The sequence below is a fragment of the Brassica rapa genome, chromosome A08 (assembly GCF_000309985.2).
Source record: "Brassica rapa cultivar Chiifu-401-42 chromosome A08, CAAS_Brap_v3.01, whole genome shotgun sequence".
Lineage (NCBI taxonomy): Eukaryota > Viridiplantae > Streptophyta > Magnoliopsida > Brassicales > Brassicaceae > Brassica > Brassica rapa.
In genome coordinates, this window is record NC_024802.2 from 8,443,672 (window position 1) to 8,468,711 (window position 25,040).

Consider the following 25,040-nt stretch of genomic DNA (forward strand, 5'->3'; position numbering starts at 1 on the left):
TCATAAAGGGCTAAACTACGTTAAGGTATAGGGATGCACGTGCACCCATTAGTATTTAGAAATTTTATTTTTTACATTATGCATATTAGTTAGAAATCACATATTTGGCAAGGGTGCACCCATAACTTTCAAACAACCCAGGTTCGATTCTCTCACATTTCTATTATGTTAATTGTTTTGCACCCACTAAGAGAAAGGTTTGGCTTCGCTCCTAATCATAAGTAAACTGTAAGATACTGATAATCAATATTTTATTTATTTTGATAATTTTGTTGATAAAATATAGCTGAACTAAAATTTTGAATATTTAATATGAAAAAATTAAAAAAAAATCATACTAGGTGAAATGGTACATGAACCCAAATGAGAACACAAATGTTGAGTGTTTTGTCGATTTGTTTATTTTGAAAATTTTATAAGAAAAAAATTAATTCATACTTGGTGAAATGGTACATGATCCAAATGAGAACATTTAAAATGTTGACTGTTTTGTAAATCACAAATGTATGAAAATATCCGTCTAGATTTATTGAGTGTTTTGAAGAATAATATAGGAACCAAAGAGGAGGAATATATGTTAGCATTTAAAGAAAACACAGACTAAAATATTCAAGAAACAAGTCTATATGAGATGAATGGTACACTCTTGGTAATGAATGAAAGATAAAATAAAATAAAATATGTGCATTAAAATGATAAAATCTCTTCTATAATAGTTTCTGCTTAGTCTTTGGTCAAGTCTTTGTGTTTATTTCTTAGATTTTATTTCTTCATTGCCTTATATATAAGGCCTAAATGGGAAATGAATTTTGTAGATTGTATTAAATCTTTAAAAAAATCTCAGCATGCGCGTTGCAATTAGTTTACCACTATCCCACAAATCTTATATATACCAACACATTAGATTGCCAACGAATAACAAAGAACTCATCATTTCACTTCAAATACAAAGACGATGGCCTCTATATTATTTTCAGTTCTCTTGGCTCTATCAGTACTCTCTTCACCCTTTCTCCTAAACGCAAATGCTCATTCAAAACTTGGCTTCAGCGCGGATCTGATCCACCGCGACTCTCCTAAATCGCCTTTCTACAATCCGACAGAAACCTCTGCTCAGCGTTTAAGAAACGCGGTTCACCGATCCGTAAACCGTGTTGTCCATTTCAACGGAAAAGATGCATCAGTTAACTCACCTCAAACTGAGATAACCTCAGATGGAGGTGAATATCTCATGAATGTATCACTGGGGACTCCTCCCTTCCCGATCATGGCGATCGCTGACACGGGAAGCGATCTCCTATGGACCCAGTGCAAGCCATGCGATGACTGTTACACTCAGGATGATCCTCTCTTTGACCCTAAAGCATCTTCTACATACAAAGACGTTTCTTGCTCCTCCAGCCAATGTACTGCCCTTGAGAGTCAAGCCACTTGTTCGACAGAAAACAACACTTGCTCTTACACTTTGTCTTACGGGGACAAGTCTTACACAAAGGGTAATGTTGCCGCCGATACCGTAACGCTTGGCTCCACTGATAACCGCCCCGTGCAGCTCAAAAATATCGTCATTGGATGTGGTCACAATAACGCTGGAACATTCAGCAAGAAGGGCTCTGGAATAATTGGACTTGGTGGCGGTTCGGTTTCGCTCATTTCGCAACTCGGAGACTCAATCGATGGCAAATTCTCATACTGCTTGGTCCCTCTATCTTCAGAAAATGATAAAACAAGCAAGATCAACTTTGGAACTAATGCGGTTGTGTCGGGAAATGGATCTGTCTCAACTCCATTGATCACAAAATCGCAAGCGACCTTCTATTACCTAACCCTAGAATCCGTTAGTGTGGGTAGCAAGAATATCAAATACCCATCGGTATCAGATTCTTATGGAAGCAGCGGCAAGGGGAACATCATCATCGACTCTGGCACAACTCTGACCATGTTCTCAACCGACTTTTACTCCGAACTCGAAGATGCGGTTGCGTCCTCAATCGATGCTGAGAGAATGAACGATCCACAAAACGTGTTGAGTCTGTGTTACAGCGCAACCGCTAAGCTGAATGTTCCAGTCATTACTATGCATTTCGATGGAGCAGATGTGAAGTTAGACTCCTCCAATGCCTTCATACAAATCTCTGAGGATTTGGTTTGCTTCGCCTTCCGTGGGGACGACCAGTTGGCCATTTACGGGAATATAGCACAGATGAACTTCCTTGTTGGTTACGATACCATTTCTAAAACGGTCTCATTCAAGCCAGCAGATTGTGCAAAAATGTAGCTGGTTCTTTCTATTCTTAAAACTATACTAGTTTTTATTATAACAATAATAATGGCTGAATTTATTTTGGCCTATATTTGTTCTTTTAAATTTCCCATTTCATAATTATGTTCATGTAGAATCCTTAATTTGTTTCATTATATGACATAATAATATAAATGGGCTCTCTTCTGAATTGCGTTTTTATCTTATTATCTAATAGGAATAACTTGATAAAGAAAACTTTGCTTTCTAACGTTCTTTTTCTAAACGGCATTAATCCCCTTCTTTGCTGGGAAATAAAAAGCAAGGAGATAGCAAAAGAAGCATAGCCACTGTCATATGAGATGCAGATGTCTCCTACTTTGGGTGGAAAGACACAAGTTTGCTGCCACCGCGAGGAACAGGCAATGCCTTATGCAAGAAGAAGACATCTTTGATTAATTACATCATTGATAGAAAAAGTGTAACACATGCCCCTTGCTTGCCAAGGACATAATCCTTACACTTTTGAAATACCCTTAGATAATTAATTTTGAACTCCTAACTTAGAATACCTTATATAAACTGAAATTGAACTTTGAAATCAGAAAGAACAACTTTGACTTGTAAACAAGCAAAACCAACTTAAAACTTGAGAAAATAGAAAGAAAAAGGCCCGAAACACCACACCAACTCGTACCACAACATTACTCATCTACCGCACACATGCAAAGAAAAAAAGGCAAAGATGTTATAGGCTGGGTAACTAAAAGTTACCAACGAGAATGCATTCATGGACTTTGTCACGACACAGGAACACCCTACAACTATCACATTTTTTTTCTGAACGAGACCCTACAACTATCACAAGCCTATACTAATCTAAGCACACAAAAATATGTCAAAGATACACAAACAACAACAAAATTTATTCATATTGCACTTGATCTGACATACACCAAGAACTTCTTTACATTTCAGTGAAAATGGTGGCTATGGTTACATTTTAGTTACAATTTAGTTAAAAATTTAGTCTTGTATTACTTGTGAAGTGGCAGCTGTTACATTATATATCCCAGTATCCCACAAATGTTCTTGCTCGTGTACTAAAAGGATAATATTACCGATGGATGTTGGTAGAAAAAAAAATTATTACTACCTTAACAATTTCCATCGTGCTTTATACGATCAAACAAGATATCTGTACTGAATAGACTTCAGCCCGATTATAATTAAAAATATATATATATGAATTTTCTAAATGCTTAAATCTATATTGATATCATAAGTTAGTCAACCGTTAATTCGGTTGAGGACATATTATATTGTAACAATATAGTGCATCATTTTAACATAAGATAATATTTAAATTGGGTTGTTTAAAGGATTCAAACCCGCACCATGCTAGACACTAAACCAAACACCTCAGCAATAGATTAAAGTAATTTTAAATAGTAACATAAACCACTACAAGAAAATAGGCTATATCTTAAGATTTCGCTGGCTCTCTCTAATATTGTCGAAAAACGTTATAAATCCGCCTGGACGACTGTGAATCTGAAATTTTCGTTGTTAACATAATTTATGCATTTCATCAAAAATTTCTTGACGATCAACGTTTGTCGGAAAAATGTTTGTTCAGAATTATTCCCAACAATTTTTTGAAGGAATTGTTTTCTAAAAAAAATTAAATAAAATATCTTAAATATTAATCGAGGAGTGATTTTTTAAATTATATGTGTCATCATTATAGCATTCACTACAAGAAAAACAATAACATTGCTTTCAAAAAAAATGACATGACAGCAACCTAATTGTGGCATGTACAATTTGATTTTAAAGATTTGCATTTTTTAACCGCGTGTTAGTGGTCCAGTGGTTAAACTCAATCTGGGAAGTCATGGGTTCGAGTGCTGTTGGGAGGTGATTATCTTGAGGGACCTTCGGACCTAGTACGAAGAAGCCTAACATGTGGCTACTGGTGGGATTTACATGGGGTGATCACCAGCCCTCCTGGATGCCTCGGCGGACTCTCCGGCTAAGCTCCGGTGGACGATCATTGGCGCTAATCGGATCCTTTCGAGGCTCCAGATACCGGGATCATAAAAAAAAAGGGTTTGCATTTTTCGAAAGGTTATAAAAATATGGCACTAAAAATTCTATATCACCATCAAAATAGATTACATTTGTAAAGATTTACTTTTGGCAAAATTTTTGAAATAAAGTAATGACTGCGAACTAATATATCACCATTAAAGTAAAAATACATATACCACCATTGAAAGAAAATATATCACATTGATAAACAATTGAAGTAATGATATAAGTTATATAATATAAAGATTCTACTTCAAACAATATATGATATTTTGTATAAAGATATATATTATCAAAAATAATTGTAAGTGGGACTTAACAAATACAAAATAAAAAGAGTTCTACACCTTGTGCGGAATGAACATTCCGTTTACAAATCTGGTATGTATAAGATTATTTTTTTGATTAAATTTTATATTGATTAATCAAAGAATAATGGACATTTACAAATGGAGATTACTGTAAGCTATAATACTATGTGTAAGATTATTTATTTTGCATTTTTATATATTATAAAATAATAAATATATATTAAATAAATGAGAAGCAAGTAACTATTACATGTATACGTAAATTAGCATCAAACATAAATTAAAATAGTCACTCTTTTTATTTACAATATTTTTATGATAAAAAATTAAAAAATCATACTTACCTATTTTCTATGTTATATAGTAAATTTAAATTATGTTAACATACATATATAATATACTTTTTAATATGGTTATATTTAAATAAGGTCTCATACTTACTTGATTATATAATCATTTGTATTTTTTATAACAAAAATTTTAAACTGCTGGAAAGAAAAATTTCAATGTGGTCTTTTAATAAGTTTTGTAATTTATAATCATATTTAAAAATTCAATGCAAATTGAAAAATTAAAATATTAAGTCTTCAATACTTGTTAGTGAAAATTTAACTAAAATATTTATTTTTATATGGTATATAATTTAATTTAAACAATTTTAAAATATATACTTTTAATATGAATAAATATTAAATGAGAATTTGTATTCATATAGTTTTATTATCATTTGTATCTTATTATAACAAAAACTTAAACCATTGATCACAAATTCTTAAATCATAGACTGTTAACAATTTTAGTAATTTAAAGTTGTTTGTAAAAATTCAAAATATAACATATACGAAAAATTATAAATTTTATTATATGTTAAATATTATTGTTCAATTTATTTTAATATATAAAATAAATAAAAATTGATTATATAAATTTTTTTACCAAATCTTTATTATTCAAAATCATTAATTTCAGTATATATTTTAATCATATTAAGAAATTCTGTAGATTTTATTTGTGGAAAGAATGAAATTTCCTTTTGTACATTAATAATTAATTTATGCTTAGTTTAATAATTATTATAGCATATATTTAGGGGGAATTTACCAAATATGACTCAAAACTTGATTTTGATTGCAAAAGTATACCTAAACTTGAATCAAATGCAAAAGTAACCCATAAGCCTTGTGATGTTTCTCTTTTCGTATCATTTTTAGTTTTATTTTAAAGTTGATAATATTTGTCTAATCTAATATTTTCATAAATTTTATTTTTTTATAGTTAATTTCAATAAACCGTCTTCTTTCTTTACTATTATTATTTTGAATATATTTTATGTTTTTATATCAATTTCAATATACATGTCCTCTTTTGTATTATATTATTTTATAAATGATTGTCATGTTTCCAAAATACTAATTGATTTTGTTAAATATTTTAAAACGATATACTTCTAGTCAATAAATATATATATGTTTTAATTTTAACTTACTAATAAACTGTTATATTATAGATTGTATAAACATTTACGTTTTTTGCAATACATATTTTAATTAATTCATCATATTTAAATTATAATAAAAATATTCAATAATGATTGATTTATTTTATGAAATCAAAATATAGTTAGTATTGTTATTCGGGACAATATTTTGCGTATCCTATATTAATAATGAGCAAATTGGGTGAGATTATTCTGATAACATATATTAGATATTTTTCATACTTTCCATTTTTCCTAAATACAATTGAGATTGTTGGCCAAGGTTATTAAATTAAACTCCAGAATATTCTTAGTTTCCATTTATTAAGGAACTTGAAATTGATATTAATGATTTTTTTGGTAAAAAATGAAAAGTAAAATAAAAATAATTGTTTTTATTATTATTTATGATATTTATGATTTTGTTGGCAATATTTATTGATTTTTTTGTTACCCAAGGTTTAAAGTCATGAATTAACAAACAAAAAAATTATGAAAATATCTTAAAATGATGACTGGTATTCGTTATTTCGTAATCACATTATATATTTATTTGGACTACTTTAATATTTCATGATCTTTGTAAAACAAAAATTTATAGAGTGTTGCCATCAAACATGTCAAAAATATCATTAACCAGTACCACTAAGTCAAACAATAAATCTTAAATTTATAAGGTTAAATAATAATGATAGTTTAGAATTATGCTTTTATGGTTTGTATAGTTAGAAATTTTTACATTAAAAAAAAATTAATAATTGTATCATAGAGTTTCGGTTGATTTTCTGGAATATGTAATGTTGATAAATGCTGCTGCAATGTTATTAGCCAATTCTGCATTTTGATTGGTTTATTAGTCTGGCCGATTTTAATTAATAATATTAATGGCAATATGAAAAAATGGCATACCATTGCAAATAACTCCAAAAACTAAGAATATAATCCTATAAAGAATTCTTCTTTAATAGTATAGAAGACCAATATATTTTGCATTTTGATCGGTTTATTAGGCTGGCCGATTTTAATTAATAATATTAATGGTAATATAAAAAATGACATACCATTGTAAATAACTCCAAAAACTAAGGACATAATCCTATAAGAAATTCTGCTTTAATAGTATCGATACTATTATTAGAAGTGATTTTACGTATTTGTCATATTCTCCATAATTTGTCATGTTCTTATGATTTTGACTGAATAATCATCAATTATAATTTATCAAATTATCTGAACTTAATTAAATAAGTATAAATAATAAATATGATAATCAAAATATTTTGCTCGACCCTAAATCATATTTTTATAAGATATGTAGTATAATATACATCAATCAATTTGTAAGAGGTTTTAATTAGTGGAAAATCTATCATATGAAAATACTATATAGTGTTCGTAATTTAATCATTATGTTTCAGTCTTACTTAAATAAAATATATATACAAATATACCAATAAACTAAGTTCCATTTATATTGTGTTAGGTTAATTTTAAATATAATAAGTATAATACGTATTGTATTCTTATTACATATATAACTAATTAATAAGTAGAAGTAAGATTAGAACAAAATTATATGAGTCTATCTTCAAAAAGAATTATGTATTATATTATATTTAATATTATGCTTGAGCCACTCTTTAAAATAGTATTTTTTTATAAAATATGTGGTTTAATGTTTTAATCTGTATTATTATACTTTAATAGCTAATTTAAGTTTGTTATAAGAAAATGATATTATATTGATTGCAGATTACATGATTTTCATCTTTATCATAAATATGGATCTGTAGCCATAAGCAAACAAAATTTTCTATCTCCTGAAGTTTCCTCAAATCATCTATATTTATAAATATACTTTGATTACAACCCTAACTTTATTAATAATGTATTTTATTTAATATAAAATAAATAAGCATATAGATGTCTTGAGAATGTTTACGAGATTCTTATATAAAAAAGTTTCCTAGCTATACGAAGTTTACGATAATATGGTGAAAACCATCCAATGTATGAGAATGTGTTAACAACTACACGAAGTTTATGTTAATAGATGTCACATGTACGAAGTAAATAATAATATGGTGACAACATCACAATCGGGTTTAATTGATTTTAAGCTAAGTTAATGGGGTCAATCCGTAATTTATTAAAGTTAATAAACTTAATGATTTATTAAGTTTAATATACTTAATTGATTTTGTTAATAAACTTAATAATTTATTAAACTTACTTAATAAAATTAATAAATATATTAAGTTTAATAAATTATTAAGTTTAAGTTTATTAAATTATTAAGTTTAATAAATTTAATAAATTTATTAAGTTTAATTAATTATTAAGTTAAAGTTTATTAAATTACTAAGTTTATTAATAAAATCAATTAAGTTTAGTAAATTACAGATTGACCCATTAACTTAGCTTAAAATCAATTAAACCCGAATGTGATGTTGCCACCATATTATTATTTATTTCGTACATGTGACATGTATTAACATAAACTTCGTGTAGTTATTGACACATTCTCATATATTGGATGGTTTCCACCATATTAGTGTATGGTTTCCACCATATTAGTGTAAACTTCATGTAGCTAGGAAACTATTTTCCATTATATTTCAGAATATCTTGAAATTAATTTTATATTGTTTTTTAATCGTGTACACAACTAAAATATACCTAATAATTAATATTTGTTGATGAATTGTTTTTGTTAAAATCCCAAAATTAAATTTTATTATATCCAAGTAATATAATATACTTGTTTCAAACTGATTATTTTCTGAATTTGACATAAATATTAGATATATATCACACCTCATATATGGTAGTTTTTGTTTTTTTCATAATTATGAGATGCTTGTGTTAAGATGATTAGTATAATGTAATAAAATTTAATATTATTCTTACATTATTAATTAATCAAAATTTCTATCTATATTTTGTCAACAAATTTATTTTATTGAAACTATTGTAAATTTCAAATATATACAAAACTTACTTATGCAAGTAATATTTAAATTATAATATCCTGCGATATTGCAGGAAGTCATCTAGTATAAGGTATGAGGGATTCAATTCAAACTTTTGTTGATACAAGCAGCTACTAATTCAATATTCATTCCCATAAAACGACAATAAGAGTTACACTTGATGTTTTCTTCAAGTGGACGCTTCCATTTTCACATTTTAGTTAAGTTGGCTCTGGAGTTTACTTTATACTAGGATAGGCCCGCCCTACGGGCGGGATTTGATAAATCGGGTTTTATAAAAGATGTAATTTTGTGTCAATTTCTTTTTATGTTGAGTTGGGTGTAAGTATAATTATGTTGCATACACCAAATTTCAACTATATAACTAAAAATAATTGGGTTCTTAATATTTTTGTTGTTTTAATTCTGAATTGTAAGCTTTTATAGTGTTTTCAGTTTTAGAATACTATAAAATACATAAATCAATCAGATTCGATCAAAAGAAATGAGGAGTAATTTTCTAAGACCATTTGTTGTGAGTGTTTATAAATAGTGAAGAATGGGGTTTTGATTTAGAGGGACTCTTTGTCAAAGTTATTATAGCTGTTTTGGACAATCTTAGTAATTACTATTATAATAAAATTGTAGTTGTTTGTTTTGGTATTTATGTTATAATGAGGTCTTAAAAGGTTACTTGAATTCTAGATGTATGTAGTAGGGCATGTTGATTATATAACCTATGTTGATATTGGAATTGAGTATTCAGTTTTTGTGGCGCTGAAATGGTGGTCAGCTTTGATGTTTACTTTAGAAGTATTTACCTGATGGGTTTGACTTATGTATAAAATGATATTGTTTATGAGGAAGTGGCGAGTACGTTGATTTGACATGAAATTTTGGAATCATTTTGAACAATCATACGTTTGTAAGGCAATCGTATTATTTGTGATTTTTGAGTGGTCTAATTTCTTCATTTTGAAAAGAGAAGAGATAGTAAATACAAAGTGCTTTCTCAAGAATTGGATTTGTTTGGTATTCTGGAGATATGAATAAAAAAATACTTCACAACTTTTGAATTCTATTTGATTTTTTTGGGTCTGTTTGGGAAGATAGGCTGAGCTTATTACATATGGTTTGTCCAAATTTAGCTGATATCATTGGTGTTCGTTTATTTATTTATTTATATAAATGTGGCGTTTGTCTCATGAATCATGCGAGTCTTTATTTTGGTGCTACTTCACATTGATTGCATATCACCTCTATCCTTACATCTTCTTTTGAAGCTCAAGAGATACTTAAAGTTAAGTACAACTTAAATGATGATTGGTGCCAAGTACGATTATTTCTTCCTCTTCTTTTTTTTTTTGTTTTTGTTTTAGTACACGATTATTTTTTTTCAAATTAAAATCCTTTGTTTACTTTCCTTTCTTTTTAAGTTGTTCACGGAAACATTGTTGTGTGTTTCAGACGTATTCTCCAAGAAAACCACGGATGTCAGGAGATCCTCTGTCTAAACAGTACATTGCCTTTGACCTCAACGAAACTCGCATTGGCTTACCTCTAATATCAAGACTTAGGTATGAGCAAGTCTGCCAAAGTAATATATTATATCAATAATTGTCATGACTTGGTTTGTTCTAGATTATGTTCCAAAACAATAACTTATACAGAAATAAGTAATGATATAATTTAAATGTTAACAATTTCAATCTATATATGTTTAAACTCTTTTCTTGAAACTATAGACTATAAATTTAGAAACGGTGTAAACATTAAAGTTTTGATGCTTAAATTATACTTTTATTAAAAAATATTTTTTTTTATAATTGAGGCTACGTTCCGTTCCGCTTACGTATGTTATTTTGTTGTCCTAAATTTATCTTCTCAGTTATGTTCTCTTTCTTTAAATATTGAAGATCAATGGGCAAAAAAAATCATCACTTAATTTGATATTTTCTGTATTGTTGGAGTTTATAGAACGCAATGAAAGAAGACACTTGACTACACCATTTTTCATCAAAATTCAATAGAAAACAGCTGGTGCCAAAAATCTTGCACGTTTTTTTAACGTTGAGTAGTTCATTAAATCAAAAATACCAAAGTACAGAGGGTATAAAGCAAGGCTCTCTGCCTGCAGAAACAAAGGGAAGAGCAAAAGAAAACAAAAGCTAATGAAAACTAACACCAGTAGGCACCAGATAAAAAGATGATCATCTCAAACAAAGGAGAAGAGCTATGTAGGATCCGTGTCTTCTGTCTCGGGTTACTGATTTGCAGGCTTACTGATTCTGCAGTCTTGCACGTTTTTTTGTTAGTATAAAGCCAAAGGCAATGAGCATAGACGTTTTTTATTTGTTTTAAGTCAATGAGAATCCCTTATTATTAACAGTATACTATGATCACAATCACAACACATTAAAGACTTCAAAATTATCTTGCTTTAGGGAAGAAGTCTGAAGTAGATGATGGGCTGGACTCAATAGAACTTTTTGTGTACATCTCTTGGCTACAATGTTGGTGAGCCTCTTCTATATCTCACGACCTCCTCCTTCGTGTCCACTTGACGTCATCCTTTGGTAATGACTTTGGATTCAGCAGCTTGGTTCTCTAACGTGACTGCTGCAGTGCTAAGAGCCATCTTAAAGATTTGCTCTTCTTCTCAGCCTTTTTTGCTTCAGGAGCATCACTTTCAAATGCAAACGATTTAAGGTTCAAAACCATGTACTGGAGATTAAATACAAAGCAATTATGACATCAAACCTCGGCCGTCCAAGTTCTTCTAAGCTGACAGGCTCGACACGATGCACTATTCCAGGACCATAAGCTACTGGTCTCGCCCTAATCATCCAAAGATTCCACTTTTTGCTCCTGCAGAAGTAACAAACTCGATAAATGAATCAGATCTTAGAAACACTCAGTTGCTCATTTCATTTGGCAACATAATGTATTTCAAATCCAGTTACATATAATCAAACATCAACAGAGATTCAGACATCTAAGATGGAAACTGAAATTCAAATAGGAAGAGACGCAGGGACATCTGCAAAAACTGCAACACAAAGAACACAATACAAATCAGCATAAATCAAACGATGAAGAAACCATACTAAGAATATACACAAACAAAAAAATCAAAGTAAGAAACAAAATCGTAAAATACAACAATTATCTTCTAACAAAATCTAAATACAAAACAGCGGAGACGACTACAGATGTGAACCGATGGATTTACTCAGACGGTGAAACAGATGAACATCAAATATTTACAAAACAATCATTAAAAACTAAAAACCAATCGGTGTGAAATAGACTACATGTTACCAAAAACACAAACTGACAATTACAATCAGCAAATTAAAACCAAAAGGCGGTTCTAATACATAACCTGAGAATCAAGCAAGATCATGTCAACGGCCATGAGCTCGCCACCACGGCGGACGTTTCTGGCTTCCCAGAAGCGGAGCAAGTGAACTTCAACGGTGGAAGAGGAGCGTCCAGTCTGCAAATCAGTGAGGAATAGCAAAACGTTAGCCATTGCTTTTTTCTGATGATTTTAGAACAAATGAGATGTGGTCTAAGAGAAGAAGCAAGATTACCTTCTTATAGTCAACTCCATCGCCATCCGCAATTAAAATCTCGCATTGAATCTACATCGTGGGCGATCGTTTAATGGGATCTTTAAAGGTGATTGATTGGTTTCTGAAATCGGGAGAGGAAGGAGGCGATACGTCAACGGCGCAAAGGGTTTCGTCTTTGTCTCTAGATACGCGAGGACGTTAACTTAATCAAAACGCATCGTCTGATATAACACGTGATGGGCTCACGACGTAAAAGGCCCAACGAAACCGAGAAACCCAAATGACACAAACTTAAATGATGCTCTGCGTTTTGGTCGTGGGACAGCTGTCGGCTCTTCCTTCCTCTATTTGTTGCGCTGGCAGCAGGAGAAGAGAGACACAGTCTACTTTATGTTATTAGATATCACATCTCCAGTTCCCTTTTTTCTTCTGATAAAGATTAATTTCGACTTTTCCAAATCCTCCACATAGTCCAAATGAGAAGTTTTGAAGAAATGGTGAAAGATTTTGATTGGTAGCACAAGCCTGGACCTCCCCAATATGATCTTCTTCTTGGTAATCTCCTCCAATCTCAATCACTCCCGAGAGTGTTTTATTTTAAATCATTCTACTTAAAAAAAAATTATTTAAGAACTCCTATGAGGTTCTCCCATTAGAGGAGGAAAAATTATTTGTACTAACAAAGTTTCTTAACTTCTAAAATCACCATATTAACTATTAATTTAATCATAAGAGCCCATTAGAGGTTCTAATGGATGGACTTGCTCTTAGATTTTCTACTATCCAAACACACCTATAAATGAACATTTTATAACTTGATTATTTAGTTTGATTGTTTAAAGAAGAAAATAAAAGATCTGTTACCATTTAATTTGAATACAAATAAAAATGAAAAGATGAATATGAACATTCGAAAGAATGCTGGAAAACAGATATTACTTCTCAAGTAACAATTGGCGATTCAATTATTGATAAAGAAGACAAAACACACAACATAACTCATGGAAACTATTTAAAGCAGCCATGTCGAAATACATAATTAAAGAGAAGATCAAACAATTAAAAGAGAACATAGAGTGGGAATTGGAGAGATGAACAGAAGATTAAGTCGTGGAATCAAGGGTGAGGATGGTGCTGAGGTTCATGGGATGCATGTACTCGGGAGAACCGTTGAGGATTTGTTGAGCAATGATTCTACTTGCTTTCTCTGATGGATGAAAAGGATCCCAGAAGGCGAAGAGATCTCTGTTTGGGCAGAGATTTGATAAAGGTGTGCATAGTCCTATCCCATTATACGGTCCTTGTCCACAACACGCCACCTTCGACGTTACGAATCCTGCAATTAGAACATAAATACCAAACCAAAACCGAACTTAGTAAAACACTAAAAGTGCACTTAACCAATATTTATAAAACTAAAAGAGTGGATACCACACAAAAATGAATCTTTACCACTACTGGCTAGGAAATCAGCGTTTGAATTTACAGATGTGAAATAAAACATAAAATACAAAAGTTCTTTGAGAAATATCCAGTTCTATTAAATTTATGATTTATTGTAACAACAATTATAATATAAGATATATAAAAAATATATTTTTTGGAACGATTATAGTATGATATTAACTAAAATTTTGTTTATCTTTTAATTTATTTTAAAAATTCAATACCTAGTAAAACCGAACCCAACGGAAACTTTTCCAACTATTATATATATATATATATATATAAGTCTATGTTCTTGTTCGAAATATGATTGCTAAACCTTCTTAAGAAAAAAAATGTTTCCAAAACCATATATATACCGATAAATCAATACCAACAAATCTAAAATATCACCCTTAAACCAATTTGTAAACCTCAAATATTAACCTGCTTTGTAAAATGTATTGATAAATTAAATTGGAAATAAAGACATATACCATATGCTTGTGGGTCGCTGATAAAGTCCATGTGCATTTGTTGAGTATTAGCGGCAATGAAAGCCGAAGATCCAACTTCATTGTTGAGGTCGTTGATCATCTGAACAAGCTGTGGGTTGAATAGCGATGCGGCTCGTTGTAGTTCCGTAGAACACTCGCCGGTGCGGCTACGTTGAGCCAGCTCGGCTGGGACGCAACCCATCGGCCCTGTCCCAGTCACCAGGACACGTCGAGCACCCAAATCGTACATTTTCTATAAAAACAATATGAATTTGTATATAAGACGCAATGCAGTTTCAAAATCCATTTGATTTTGTTAAGTATAAGAATTGGTGAGAAATTTAATGGATGATTTTTGCCGCTATATAAATAAACAAACCCGTAAGACTTTGCGATATTCAGAAACGACATAGACAACGTAGTCGGGGAGAGAGAATTGACGAGATCTTGCGGAGAAAGGGACCAAGTAGTAGTTGTTGACGAAATCGTTGCCTCCTAGTGTTATTAGAACAAGTGCTCCGTTAACGAGGCGCTCCATCTCTTCTTCTCCGACCAATCCACTCACTCGTACTTTGTACTGCTCTAAGTACTCTAACTGCTTCGTGATCCGAATTATGTTCAACTGCATTGAAGTTACCAGAAGACCTTGTTATCAAAAAGTGCCTTAACTTAGCTGCTAGGATACATTAAGGGACTCTTGTAAAACTATAACTTACAAACTGGATACCGGTGTCGTTAAGGATTCCAATGCCAGCGGAAGCGAAGTTGGCGCCGATCAGGAGCTTGTCTTTCTTCAGCATAGGACTCAGGTAAGGCAATGGAGACGCTTGACCCAAATGCTCACCTATAATAAATATCATCATATTACTACTGTTTTATTTTTGGTAATATTTGAAGTGTTAAAAGACTACGAAAGCTTACTGATGAGATCTGGAATGTTAAGACCATTGGAGAATCTGCCGGTGGGAAGGTGAGTTGGGAAGTCGATACCGTAAGGGTAGTTATCGGCACGAGCAGTGGTCACTAGAAAGTCATTGTTACCATTGTCCACGAGGGAATCTCCAAACACTAGGAAAGCCCTGGCGTTGGCTTGCAACACAAGTAAGCTCATCATTTGCAGGATGCAAACCACTAGTAGTGCAACATTAGCCACCGAGTTCGTCATTGCTATACTCAGACTGCTGATAAAATTTATATGTGTATGATGATGCTGTGAACTCTGTTTAGGTGTTTGCTCGGAGATGGGATGAGTAAGGGTACAAGATTCTTATGTGTGTATATATACGTGCACATGTTGAAAGTAGTGGAGAGAAAAAGAGGCATTAATGGAGGTCTTCACCAGCTTTTACCAAATGGTGTTAGATTTTAAATGGAGACAACCAAAATGTACTAGAGTTGTCATTTTGGTTGGGAATAAATATGTGCCGGTAAAGATGGTAAAAACCTTAAAAAATCCAAATTTAAAAATCCGAATCATCAAACTCTTGGAATCTCATTCGAGTCCCGTAAGTGTATATTCATATTAGATTTAATACGATGGACAAATTATCTTCTTTGCATATATTGTAGCAACTCTATTAGCAATTAAAATACATGCGTCTTCTAGATGAATTGACTTATCATGATATTTTACCCTTTCAATGCTAAACGACAAGTTAGGAAAAAAAAAGTTCACGAAGAAGCCTTCGACATCTACATGTGAGTTAGTTTTTCTTCTAAGTCTAGGGAAATGTCACACTTTGTAGGTTATTAGGTTGGTAACCCATATCGACGTTATATACTACGAATTTAGATAATGATTTAATGCATGTTCCTTTAAAAGTATTTCAAGTCTTAGTTCAAATTCTGGGTCACATGAAATCTCTTTCGTGAAATAAGACAATAGCAAATTCCCTCTTATTTTATGCTAAGATGCAAGAGATATAAAGAAAGACAAAAAATATAGGTAGTCTAATGCTGTCGAGAGCTTTATTAGTATGTTCTTCATGTTGATTGAATGATTGACTCAAAGAAAGAAAATGAAAGATTTAAAATGATATGACAAAAGCAAAGAAGCAGAACTAATCATGACCAAAAGAAAATGACTAAAACAAAAAAATAACTACTATGGCTCGGACTCTAGTCAATAATGATATGTCATGGAAGATGTCGGATAAGTGATCTGTTTTGATAATATTTTGAGGTTCCGTTGTTCTCATTGAGGTGTTTTTGATGCTTTGGATGCCTTTTCATGTCAAATAAATATGCATATTTTTGTTAGTTTGAGACTAAGAGCGTTCTTGATGTTTAAGCGTGCAAAATCCTCGATTACTTATATCAGGTCAGGTGTCTTGGCTTTTCGTGGAGGTTGTTTACTTCTAGGGTGGCTCTGAACGTGGATTCAAGGTTCACTGTGCTTACGACGAGGGTCTCTATTGCCGTGTTAAACCGTTCTCTTTGAACGTGTCAATGTCATTAGAGCCTTCTTGACCTTGAGTATATATTAGTCTAGTTTTGGGATCAATATCTAGGAGTGGGCACAAGCTGGGTACTTGGTATTTACAGTATATTTGGTACACGGCTTGGTTTGTACGAGTAATTTTTTTTACTTGTATTTGGTTTGTTAAAAACGAGTACTTGCAGTTTTAAATACTTGCGAAAAATGATGGATTTGCAAAATACTTGCTTTATTTTATTTTTTATTATTTGTAAATCACTTGCAAGTTACTTGAAAATTATTGGTAAATTACTTACTAATTCTTTGGAATTCAAAACTAAATAACTTTATTATTTATAGACAATATCTCATTGTTTTTTCTATATTTTAGTTAATTCAAAAAACATAATATATAAGAAAGAAAAAACTCCAAGATACTTATATAAATATATCTTATATTTTTGATTCACTTATGAAAATGAAAATATAAACAAGTTATTTTACTATGATTTAGAAAAATGTATCTTTGTTCATTAACAAAAACGAGTAACAATTCAAACTACGCCAAGTAGTTACTTTTACTTTAATATTTGATATTTGACTTGTACTTGCAAATAATTTAAATAGATTACTTGATACTTGACTTGGTCAAACCAAGTACTCGACTTTACAAGACAAATACCGACCTAGTAGCGAGTACGGGCTGAGTAACGAATACTTGTGTCCAGCCCTAAATCCTCATGTACTGTAAACTTTGTAAGATCATCTCCAACTCAAATTTATTTTTCTCTGAAATAGAATAATTCTATTTTAGAGACAAACCATTGGAACAAAAATTAATTTATTTAGAGGAAAATATAGAGGAAAAATAGAGTTGTATTTGATATGCTTTAAAACTTTATTATCATGTTTGACAACATGCTTTATTTAAATTATAAATTTGTAGTTTTATTGACAATATCATGAAAATGCATAAAAGTACTGTTTGAGAATCTCTAGAAAATATTATTATTTTTGAAAAAATATCGTTGTCAAAATTATATTTAAAAAAAAATCCAACATAAACAAGATTATTATGCTATAAAATGATAAATTTATATAGGCTGCATATCAGTTAAGAAAAACTTGCAAGCGAGAGGGATTCAGTGAGATATAATATGTGCATAGCAATTGAGGAAATGACAAATCAGGTCTACCATCGAATTAAGATATTTTTCCTACTCATTCACTCTTTACAAACATGGATCACCTGTTTTGGAGACTGTCTCTGCAGTTGAAAGACCATCAATTTGCTTGGATACTAGGGTATATTTGAAAATCACAAAATAGTAAAGTTTTCAGCAATTTGGAAATAGATCCTAAGGATACTTTCAAATCGGCAGACACAGAATCAATACTTTGGGCTGAGGCTCAACTCACAATCACTCATAGGATATCTCAATCTACAGGGGAAGTGGAGTCAATGTTATCCTCCAGACCGGAAAGATTGTGTTTTACGGATGGATCTTGAAAGGAGTATGAGAGTTACTCAGAACATGGGTGGTATAGCACGCTGAAAGGATTTGACGGTTTGATGGGAACAAAGAATACTAGACCCAACATATTCCCCCTCTATTCGAAGGTAGAGGCATTCATCTGGGCAATGAAATGTATGAGAAATTTACAGCATGTTTCGTGTCATTTTTGTAACGGATTATTCTCAATTGGTGAAGATGGTTTCAGAATTAGATGAATGACCATCCTTTACAAGCTACTTAGAATATATCAAGTTCCTCAAGAGAAGTTTCAATCATTCAGAGCTCATCTATATCTCCAGAACGAAGAATACTAAGGCGTACAGTCTTGCACGCAGTACAAGGAAGCAACTGTCGTTTGACATTCTTATGGACGCGGAACTATCAATTTGGTTTACAGAGTCTTCATGATTCTGTTTATGCTGATAAAAAAAAACTAAATTTATAGAAAAGTTACTGTACAGAAAGATTAATACAAAAATATATTATCTACTAATCAAGTCTGAACTTGTCCATCAAACTATTGAACTACTTCAAACACTGCGAATAAAATACTCAAAATATCATGATAGCTAATAGAAATCCAGTAAATATCATAGCGTTATGTATATATAGCAGTTAAAGAAATAAAGAAACTCGAACTACTTTTAAGGGCGAGATGAAAGGAATTGTAGACCAGTAATGTTGTACATAGAAGTTTAATTTTATGCCCAAAATTTCACGCTCTTCAATTTGGATTTTAAATGGATCAAAAAAAGTTGGTAGTAAATAAGTACGCGAATAGAATTATTTGAAGTATTTGATCCAGATTTTTTCACAGAGCCGCAGAGTTAGATTCTGACAATGACAATGACATTAGGTTATTCTTGCTTTGGTAGTTGGAATCATTTACCGTCGAGAGAGACAAAAGCTTGAAACGGTTTTGGTAATCTTAAATTGGCAGTATGATTTGGGAGAGCCCAAATCATGCACTAGTGGATATAACGACCCATACAAGGGGGTGAAGACGTGAAGTAGAACGCTTTCGTAGTTATTCTGCAAAGTATGATTTTTTTATGGTGTCGCTCGATTAATTTGAAGGACGTTTCTTTGGGTGATTCTTCTTGGAAGAATTTTCTGAACTCCCACAAGATGTTCGTGCGCTAGCCGAAGAATGTTAAGATCGGAACTAGTGTTATCAGTATATTTTGGAGTATGCAGGTGATTCTTTTGACCAACCCCGAGCCCAAGATGGACCGCGTTGTAACTACTATCCACCGCTCATGACAATAAATTAACACCATCCCATGCGAACAATCAGGGCCGGCTCATGGTTTGTCGGGGCCCCTTGGGCAAATTTTTTTAAAAGTCCTTTAATAATTAAAAACAAAATTTTAACACAAAATTTAAAAAATATGTATTCTGTTAAATGTTATCAAATTTAAATATGTAAACATATAAAATAAAATAAAATTAGAATACATTAACATTTATTTTTGTTCTTAAAAATTGTTTTTTTCTTCAAGAATTTTTTTTTAAAATTAGACTCTTAATATCACGGACCCCGGAACGATCGCACTGCTCGCCGTACTAACTGAGTCTGCCCTATGAATAATGATAGCTGCTTGCTTATCGCTTCAATTGTTACTCATATCAGCGTATTTAATTTCATTAACATAGTACATTGATGGATTTATGGTTGAACAATGAAAACAAGAAAAATGTACATTATATGGAATGGGAGAAACTCATGTTATCAAATAACTTAAGAAGAATTGGTTTTCATGATCTCACTGGTTTCAACCAGGGACTCTTGGCAAAGCAGGTTCAGACATAACTGAATCTAACACTTTGCTTGGACGAGTGACTCGGAGAAGTGTCATGCGAGGTTAGTTCACATAGGACGAGAAGCAATGCAATCGATAGTAAATAAAGAGCTTAAACCGGGAAGATCACAATTGAGAAAGAAACATGTTCTTCGTGTTTACTTGGGAAACAAACAAGACATGCATTCCCACAATAAACATCATATCGTGCTGAGAAAGCATTAGGTCTCATACATGGAGACTTATGTGGTCCGATCACGCCATCTACACCATCGAGGAAGAGATACATATTCGTACTCACTTACAACCACTCCAATACATGTGGACGATACTACTAAGTGAGAAAAGAGAAGCATTCGATAAATTCAAGAATTTCAAAGCATAGTCGAGCAAGAAACATGGTGGTCATCAAAACCTTTAGAACATATATTGGCGGAGAATTTGTATCAAACGAGTTCCAAGCGTATTGTGAGACAAAAGGAATTTCAAGGCACTTAACAGCTCCATCCAAAGGTTGGGAAGTTTACCACTTAGACGTTAAAACAGTGTTTCTTCATGGTGACCTGAAAGAGGAAGTTTATGTTTCCCAACCAGAGGGTTTGAGATTAAAGGACAAGAAAGCAAAGTGTACAGATTTACTAAAGCACTTTACGGCTTGCGTGAAGCTCCAAGAGCATGGAATGAGAAGTTAAACAAAGTGCTTGGGTAGTTACAGTTTGTGAAGTGTTCAAAATAGCCGGCGCTATATCGATGACGAGCCAGTGAACATCTCTACTCCTTGTAGCCGTGTATGTCGATGACCTCCTTGTAACGGGAACAAAAATGGAGATGATCTACGAGTTTAAGAGAAGAATGTCTGAAAAGTTTGAGATGAGCGACTTGGGTAAGCTAACTTACTATCTTGGTACTGAGGTTGGTCAACATGATGAAGGGATAACATTAAGATAAGAAAGATATGCCAAGAAGATTTTATAAGAAACATGGATGAAAGACTGCAATGCCGTTCACGTGCCCATGGATCCAAGCTTGAAATTTTCAAAAGTACAAGATGAGAAGTGTAGATGAGAAGGAATACAGACGAAGCATCGCCGGTCTAAGGTACTTGTTTCATACCCGACCGGATCTCTCGTTTTCGTTCGAAGTTATGAGCATATATATGCAAGATCCTAAGACTTCACATGCAGCAGCCATGAATCAAATACTCAGGTACTTACAGGGATAGCGATGCAAGTCATAACGTAGACGAAGATGATGGAAGGAGCACAACCGGATACATTTTTATTTCTTGGATTCACCTATTACTTAGTGTTCTCAGAAACAAAAAAGAAAACAGTTGCTCTATCTTCTTGTGAAGCAAAGTTTATGGCGGAAACAAATGCAGCTAAACAAGCCATTTGGCTTCAAGATCTTCTTGGTGAAATAATCAGCAAAGAGTGTGAGAAAATTGTGATACAAATCGACAACAAATCTGCGATAGCTCTCACCAAGAATCAGGTGTTTCATGGTCGAAGAAAACATATTCATCGACGCTACCACTTCATACGAGAATGTGTGGACAATGAATTGATATAAGTAAAACACGTACCAGGAACTGAGCAGCGAGCTGATATCTTAACTAAGGCACTTGGGAGAATACGATACAAGGAAATAAGAAGTCTAATTGGGGTTGAAGATCTGTCGAATAAGGAGTTCAAGCTTAAGGAGGAGATTGTGTAGTACGCTTGAAGTTAGCTTGAGAAGCAAGCAACCTAATCCTACAGGTTTATGGTAAATTAAAGAATTAGGAAATTATCTATATATGTTATACCTAATGAACTTAGAAAATTTGTGTTGCTATATAAGGATATGCTAAGTTGTAGCATAACTTATGAGTTTTGTGATTGTGAGATTGAGAGCTTGAGGTTTTGAGTGATTTTCCTTAAGAGATTAATAAGAGAGTAATTTTTATTATTGTGTTCTTGCAATCATTTTTTGAGAAACTTGGTTACTAGATCTCCGACAGTAAACAAATCATTATCGAAGGTCAAAGGCAGTTCAACTACGAGTTCTTCCCCAAAATGACATTTCCTGACGTTATCGAGATGCCATTTTTGGCCGAGACTTATGTTAAAGAAGACGATAATAATCTCTACAGTTATGTTTTCCTCAACACCGATGGGAATCAAGGCCGGTCTAGAGGGGAGGCCACCCAAGCCACCGATTAGGATATCCAAAATGAAGTAGACATGTTTCTAAAAAAGTTTTATTAGTATTTATAAATATGCAGAGTTTTTAGATAAATATTAATTATTGAAAATTATTAGCCAGTGAACAATCCAACACTCTCTGAGACCAATGCAACTAATGCTTCTTTAATTAGTTTAGTTGTTCTCTTATCCGTGTAACATATTTATTAATAAAAATATATAAGCAACACTAATGTTTTTACAAATATTATTATTATTAGTATTATTATTATTATCCATATTATTATTATTATTATTATCAAATAAATATAAATTATGTTTACATATTAACTTTAGTAAAGTCATATAAAATATAAGTAAAACTAATAAAAATATAAGTAAAAATTAGATAAATTTAAGTAAAATAATATTTTTTAAATGTGAATTTTTTTATTAACAATTGATTTTAGTAAATGATTATTAATTTTGGTCAAAAGACTAACTATGGGATATTTGTACCAAAATAATCATATTACCCATTCGGTTCAGGTCTTTTGAATACAATGAGTATTAACATCTAAAATATATAACACTAATAGTAAAAAAATAAATATCAATGTATAAAAATGTAAGAACCAATATCTACCTAGATACGCGGATCAATCTCTAGTTTTTGTTAAAGCGTTCGACACTATGGTAGGATCAAGATTAACGACGAGAAATGAGAATCCTCAATGGACGGTTGAGAAGATGCCACGTGCTAGAGTCATGGCAGACATGACGCTTTCATCTAACGGAGATGTGTTGCTTATCAACAGTGGTATTGACTAAATTTTCTATTGCGATTATTAATGAAGTTGTGTTTCATTTTTATTATGTCCGAAAAAATATTTTAATCTGTTTATTTTAGTATAAGTTATCTAATTTCATTTCTATTGTTTTTTTTTGTTATCAGGTTATTTTACATTTGTTGGGCTATGCAAGTATTTTTTTTTTCATATCAGTATTAAAATTATAGTTGAGTTTTTATTTTAGTATTAAAAAATTATATTAAATTAAATACAATAACCTTACATTTCCTGTTTCACAAATCACAATACTTACAAAAATATATTTATTTTACCATTAAAAACAATTTTATGTAATTTTAAAAAATGTTTAAACAAAGCAGGTACAAGAGAATCAACCACTTTATGTTATCACAAGACCACCAACACCTTGATTTGTACAGATGAAATCGAATTTCTCAATCATACTTTGTTTGAGTGACTAGATCGATAGGTGTTAAACTAAAAAGCTTTGGAAAACATAAGCACATGGCCAATGCCATATTTCCAGCATCATCCATGGAAATTTATATTCCTATATATAGTGACCAGCTTTTACGAGAAACAATACATATATGTTTAGTAAGATAGGATCTGGTCTTTGAGTCCCCAAAATCTCAATAAGAGTGCTTATGATATTGCAAAAAGTGTGATACTGAACAACTCTCATAGTTTTATGTGGAGATAGAGGCACATCGATGGGTGAAAGATTTCATTGTTTTTGAGAAAATCAATATTGTTGCTTATTCGTTTTGCTTGTTTTTTTGAGCTTAGTTCTTGTTATTGATTTTCGATAATTTCCTACATTACTAGCTAGAAATAATATTTTCATATAAATTTTAGTTTGACAATTTTCTGTATAGATTCACTAAATTTTTTTAATATAATTTCCCCTTATTTAAAATATTTTTCAATAGTATATTGGGGTTTTTGCAAAATTGACCTACAACAAAAAGTCAAACACAAAACTAACCTCCCTTTTTTTTGAAAATTGGTTTTGCCCTATTCACCCCACAAGTTCATATAATTTACGAAAATGCCATCAATTTTTTTTTTTTTTCGAAAATGACATTTTTACTCTCTCACCCTCATCATCTTCAAGTAATTACAAGATTGTCATTGTCATCAATACCACAACCACCATGAACAACCAATTTGACGCTCTTAATGCTCCCAAAATCGATTTACCCTTCTTCTTTTTCCATTCTTGTGAACTGAACACAACATATCTCTCACTTTCTCTCCACAATGAGCTAAAAAAACCCAAGATTTTGATTCTAAAATTTTTATGGTTCATAGAGTCATAGAAGCTAACGATTATGGGTGGGTGACTTTCGTTTGTGATTTTGGGTGCTTGGAGAAGCCTTATGTATGCTAAGGAACTTATCTCACCAATTTAAGGTATAACATCGAGTTTTTTTCCAGATATGTTCGTCAGACGACTTACTTGGGAAGTCGTCTGGCTGTAGACGACTTACCTGGAAGTCGTCTGGCTGTAGACGACTTACCTGGAAGTCGTCTGGCTGTAGACGACTTACCTGGAAGTCGTCTGGTCAACGCAGAGGTTATTTTTGCAATTGACTTTGAAATCTGTAACCTGAGACGACTGAAAGTTAAGTCCTCTACTATTGTTTGGTTTCAAAAAAAATTCCAAAGAACCTAGACGACTTACATTTCAGTCGTCATAGGTTAGTTTTGCATTTGACTGGATAATTTC

General features: G+C 31.8%; 2 protein-coding genes across 2 annotated transcripts; one reads left to right on the top strand and one right to left on the bottom strand.

The window, feature by feature from the left end:
- Positions 1-896: 896 nt before the first annotated feature.
- Positions 897-2,453, top strand: LOC103833755 (aspartic proteinase CDR1). The gene has a single exon (XM_009109826.3). The coding sequence runs from the start codon at positions 956-958 to the stop codon at positions 2,276-2,278; it is 1,323 nt and encodes a 440-aa protein (XP_009108074.1). The 5' UTR covers positions 897-955; the 3' UTR covers positions 2,279-2,453.
- An 11,124-nt stretch (positions 2,454-13,577) lies between these two features.
- LOC103833757 (GDSL esterase/lipase At5g33370) lies at positions 13,578-15,862 on the bottom strand. Its single transcript, XM_009109827.3, has 5 exons — positions 15,518-15,862; positions 15,313-15,440; positions 14,976-15,218; positions 14,597-14,849; positions 13,578-14,010 (listed from the first exon to the last, which is right to left on the bottom strand). Exons 1-5 carry the CDS (start codon positions 15,759-15,761, stop codon positions 13,778-13,780), a joined length of 1,101 nt encoding a protein of 366 aa, XP_009108075.1. The 5' UTR covers positions 15,762-15,862; the 3' UTR covers positions 13,578-13,777.
- Positions 15,863-25,040: the final 9,178 nt, after the last annotated feature.

What these genes read in the sequence shown, in the direction of transcription:
- LOC103833755 (XM_009109826.3), top strand. Translation starts at nt 956, where the DNA reads ATGGCCTCTATATTATTTTCAGTTCTCTTGGCTCTATCAGTACTCTCT.
- LOC103833757 (XM_009109827.3), bottom strand. Translation starts at nt 15,761, where the DNA reads ATGACGAACTCGGTGGCTAATGTTGCACTACTAGTGGTTTGCATCCTG. An exon ending in ACGACACCGGTATCCAGTTT is followed by an intron (nt 15,219 to 15,312) that starts GTAAGTTATAGT and finishes ACTTCAATGCAG; the next exon opens with TTGAACATAATTCGGATCAC. An exon ending in CAGCGACCCACAAGCATATG is followed by an intron (nt 14,011 to 14,596) that starts GTATATGTCTTT and finishes TTCTAATTGCAG; the next exon opens with GATTCGTAACGTCGAAGGTG.